The 5,208-nt window shown below is 41.0% G+C and overlaps 1 protein-coding gene across 1 annotated transcript; it reads left to right on the top strand.

Annotated features, from left to right (window-relative positions):
* Positions 1-2,512: 2,512 nt before the first annotated feature.
* LOC127423979 (protein phosphatase 1 regulatory subunit 3C-B-like) lies at positions 2,513-4,368 on the top strand. Its single transcript, XM_051668717.1, has 3 exons — positions 2,513-2,737; positions 2,942-3,027; positions 3,146-4,368. Exons 2-3 carry the CDS (start codon positions 3,014-3,016, stop codon positions 3,891-3,893), a joined length of 762 nt encoding a protein of 253 aa, XP_051524677.1. The 5' UTR covers positions 2,513-2,737; positions 2,942-3,013; the 3' UTR covers positions 3,894-4,368.
* Positions 4,369-5,208: the final 840 nt, after the last annotated feature.

Here is a 5,208-nt window from a genome sequence, read left to right as displayed (position 1 = left end):
TGAATCTTTTTGCACTTCTGTGTTTGAGGCATCAGTTGGCAAGAGTTCAAACCAAGTTAATCCATGCTACGTGCTAAACTGCATGTCTAATATGGCAGTTATTGTAATTTTCTCCCTTTCTCTATTGCTGTAATCGTATTATTCTCCCTCACTCTCACTCTGTTTGTTAATGAAGGAAACTCAAGCATGAAGAATGTGTGAAGCCTAATGAGGTTAAAACTCACACACACCGATTTGTTTGACGAGTAACTGGACCTCAGGAGTTTTCATGCTTTTCCTCATTATTCTAAGGCATAATTATGTTAATTTGTCTGTTACATAAATCACATCAAATAAAAATATCATCCCCGTTTTTTCTACTCACCGCTTCCTTCAAACAGGGATAGAAAGAGTCCATTTCATTCTGTGGAATGGCTGAAAATATTACTCAGTACACTTTGACTTGAATGCATTAATTTTCAGACATGTCAATGATGACAGAACTTTATCATTAAGAAATAAAGAGGGCTCTTTGCATAATTTTCAAGACACTGTTAACTGGGCAATTCAAGGGTGAATTGCCAATAATAATTTGATTATTTTAGGTGGACTTGGTTCACCCTTATTCAGAATAATTTGTTACAGCCACACCATGAATTTGTTTTTATTTTATTTTCAGACAGCTCTAAATAGAAATGCCTAATGTAAGCAACAATCATCATTCTTACCATTCAAGGAAACACATGAATGCCAGGGCATGACATGATCCCATCTGGAGAGGCAACAAGGTTGGTATTATTCATTAAAACTAAGACTTAGAGGTATATTCCGGGTTCAGTACAAGTTAAACTCAATTGACAACATTTGTGGCATAATGTTGACTAGCACAAAAATACATTTTGACTCATTCCTCCTTTTCTTAAAAAAAAAAAAAAAAGAAAAAAATCTTGGTTACAGTGAGGCACTTACAATGGAAGTAAATGGGGGCCAATTCGTAAACATTCAAATACTCACAGTTTTGGGGGTCTGGGTAGCTCAGCGAGTAAAGACACTGACTACCACCCCTGGAAGTTCGAAAGTTCGAATCCAGGGCATGCTGAGTGACTCCAGCCAGGTCTCCTAAGCAACCAAATTGGCACGGTTGCTAGGGAGGGTAGAGTCACATGGGGTAACCTCCTCGTGATTGCTATAATGTGGTTCTCGCTCTTGGTGGAGCACGTGGTGAGTTGTGCGTGGATGCCGCGGAGAATAGCATGAAGCCTCCACACGCGCTAGGTCTCCGCAGTAACGCACTCAATAAGCCACATGATAAGATGGGTGGATTGACGGTCTCAGACGTGGAGGCAACTGAGATTCGTCCTCCGCCACCCAGATTATGGCGAGTCACTAGGCCACCATGAGGACTTAGAGCGCATTGGGAATTTGGCATTCCAAATTGGGGAGAAAAATTAATTAAAAAAAAAAAATACAGTTTCAAAAGTATAGCCACAAGATGTAAACAACATGCATGTAAACATGATTTTAGTGTGATAAAATCGCTTACTAACTGTGACGAGGAGGGGGGTGTGGCCGGGCTGTGAGGATGCGTGCTCGGCGCTGAATCAGCTCAATCAGCCGGGAGAGGGATAAAGAGGGGCCGGGGACACCAGTGAGAGAGAGAGAGAGAGACACACGTGCTTGTGTTTGTGTCGTTATGCTTCAGTTCAGCACTGTATGTCAAATTAAAGCTCTGTTGATTGTTCACTCCGGTTCTCGCTTCCCCCTTGGTAGGGAAGGCATGTCTGCCACAGTGGTGCCGAAACCCGAGATAGGAAGAAGACGCGCCATCAGAAAAGACCTCGCCGCTGGGGGAGGGTCTCGACGCCGAGGAGGTATGATATGGTGGTACTGAAGTGGTTCGCCCGAAGGTGGAGGAGCGCACTGCTGTCCGCCAGGAGACGAAGGAGCCACTGCCGCCCGCCAGGGGGTGGGGGAGCTCGCTGCCAATTAGATTTGGCATTTCATAACATCTTAGGTAAACAAATGAATCTCCATTGTGATTGGATCAGTCAATGTGAGCCCACATTGAACATTCTTCATAACTAATCTATTCGCCCCACTTCAGAAAAACAGTGTGTTTTATAGGGGGCCTTTAGCCCCTGCAACAGGGGGCATTTAACCACAAATACTATCCTTTCAGTTATTGGACAGTTTTTGAAAAAGTTTTGATTTAATAACATTGAACAAAACTGAAAATGAGTACTTTGTCTCGAAAAATAAATGTGATAATTTCATGGATTTTAATTAGCTACATAAATTTAGGAATGTGTTGTGGAAGTTTTTGTTGCTATTTAGTGTCTTATATATACAGTACTGTGCAAAATCTTAGGCACATAAGTTGTTTCACAAAAGCATTTGTCTTAAGATGGTTATTTATATCTTCAGTTTTAGTGTGTCAATAGGAAATATAAACGTTAGACTCCCAAAAGGAAAAAGTTCATGTTTATTTGTCAAGAACTCAAATGCCTTTGTCCTCTCGTACTCTTCAGACAGATCTGCAGGTGATTAATAGCTGATAAGTTGTGTCTGATGTTTGTAAAGCTGATTGGCTTGAGTTTGGAGGAGGGATCAAGTTACTATAAAAGATGAAGTGACGCACATGAAGCTTTAGCTGGTCAAAGTCATACAGAACTTCTTCACTCTTTCTCATTCAGACTGAACATAGGCTATAAATCAAGAGATTTTCATCAGATGATTCAATGGTCACAATAAAAGCACAGTAAGATCCTTTATTGGCCATAATGACTTCGGTTGTTTTGTTTACTTGTTTGGGTAAAATATGTCTATTTAATGTTTTAGTGTGTGAAAAAAACTATTGCTTAATGATGAAACCTTCCAGCTGAATAAATATCTAAAATATTTGTATTGTTTATTTATAGGCTAACTGTTTTAAATGCATTTTATTTATTTTTATTTTTTTCAGTTCAATGTAAGGTCAGCGTGAGGACTTGAGAAAAAAGGAACTGTAACAGGACTTCCGATTACATTTGTAAAGATGACATGTGCAAAGTAAGTTTTAACGCCATGCTGGCCTGAATGAAGTAAAATGACAATAGTGAGATATAAAGTAACGAGAGCCGTGTAAATCAGCATTTAGCCTAGATTTATTTATTTTTTTACCCCACAGTGTGATATCGAGGTTGGGCAGCCCTGTTCTGCCAGTCTCTGTGATGTCTGTGGATCTGGCCATCGGCTTCAGGTGCAGAAGCTCCCCGCGCATCAACCACCTGCTCGCCGTGTCCTCTCCCAAACCTCTGCGGTCCTGTATCACCCGTCTGCCGGTATTAGAGTACAGACACCCTCCACCGACAGCCCTCCCAACAACCACCAAGAGCGGCCGCAGGGGGAAGCGCGTCGCGTTTGCCGACTCCAAAGGGCTTTCTCTCATCACAGTGCGCCTGTTCTCCGAGAAAGAAGAGAAAATCGCGTGTGAGCCCTTGCCACGGCTGAAGAAGCTGAACCGTGTTCTCGAGACATCGAGGTTGCGTCTTGGGTTTGACGAGCCTTGCGTCGATTTCCAGGCGTTCAGAAGTCGCCTTCAGGAAAACATGGTGCTTTTGGAGAGCTGTAAGGTCACCAAACGCTCCGTCCTGGGCACCGTGCGCGTCAGGAATGTCTGCTTCGAGAAAGCGGTTCATATTCGCGTTACTTTCGACACTTGGCGCAGTTACCGGGACGTGCCGTGTACTTACCTGGATCAGCGCTATGGTGAACCGGGAACAGACGTGTTCGAGTTTAACATCACAGTTCCTGAACAAATGGACTCCCGAGGACGGATTGAATTCTGCGTGTCCTATTTGCCATGTGGATTTAGTGATGCTGTATGGGATAATAATTATGGCAGAAACTACTGTATACATGTTTGTGACACATAAGTGTGGAAACTGATAACAAAATGTGCCGTTTACACAGCTTGCTGACCTGATTAGCACAAAGAACTGACTAAATGTGCCCTGATCACTAGGAGGCTTATTGGAGTATTTACCCCCTGTTTTTTAGACATTTATTTTTGGAACGTGGCATTTTGTTTATATTTGGCTAAAAATATTGCAGAAACTGGATAATGTAATTTAATATTTTACTATCAGGTGTATTTTATCAAATAAATGTAAGTATTTTATCACTTATTACGATTATTTATTGTTGATCATTATCGTCATAAGCAGGAGATGTTTCACTATTGAGAGGCTGTGGATCTGAACATTAGTTTTACTTTCTTATTAATGGGTTATGTCAAGTCATCCAAATTTCAGAAACTGCCCCAGCTGAATCTTTAGATTGTTAAAGGGATAGTTCACCGAAAAATACATTTACTCACCCTCATGAAATCCCAGATGTGTGTGACTTTCTTCTGAACCCAAATGAAGATTTTTAGAATATTTCTGCTCCGTTTGTCTATGCAATGCAAGTGAATGGTGATCAGAACTAAAGAAAAAGCATATTCAGTGATTACTGTCTTCTGAAGTGATCCATTTGATTTTGGGTGAGAACCAAAATATAATTCCATTTTCACTATAAATGGTAACTGCAATCAGCAGTCTCCTCTGCGTTCATGAGATCAAGCTTTATTACACTAAATTTTATGCTGCCTTTATGGGCTCTTTGGAGCTTCAAAGTTCTGGCCACTTGCATTGTATGGACCTGCAGAGCTGAAATATTCTTCTAAAAATCTTTTGTGTTCTGCAAAAGAAAGTCATACATATCTGGGATGGCATGAAGGTGAGTAAATGATGAGAGAAATTTTATTTTTGGGAGAACTGTCCCTTTAACACTTTCAAATTAATATTTTACACTATCAATTTTAGAAATGCATTTTATTATTTCTCTTTTTGAGAAATAATTATATTTGAAGACGTTTATTTTGCTCAATCTTGGTGCAAGGGAAACATTACAGCGGTTTGTATAACCCGAAGCCTTTAAGACCCAGCAGAAGCCTCTGCCAGCTGGTTGCTTTGGCAGTGGGCGGAACTAACGCAAAGCGGTAATTCTATTGGCTAGCGCTTACAAGTCACCGTCCGCATTTTGATTCAGCAAATCAGTTCAGATAAACGCAGACAACGTAATTAATATTAATGAGCCCAGCAGCCTGCCAGACTTTAGCGCAGCAGACACTGAGCTATTGACAAAATGCAATCTACCTGAGACAAGACTGGAGGGAAAAGAGAAGTCATCTTTGACTACTGTAAGTTA

This window comes from Myxocyprinus asiaticus, chromosome 33 (assembly GCF_019703515.2).
Source record: "Myxocyprinus asiaticus isolate MX2 ecotype Aquarium Trade chromosome 33, UBuf_Myxa_2, whole genome shotgun sequence".
Lineage (NCBI taxonomy): Eukaryota > Metazoa > Chordata > Actinopteri > Cypriniformes > Catostomidae > Myxocyprinus > Myxocyprinus asiaticus.
The sequence above is the reverse complement of the archived record's forward strand: the minus strand, read 5'-3'. Positions and strand labels throughout refer to the sequence as shown.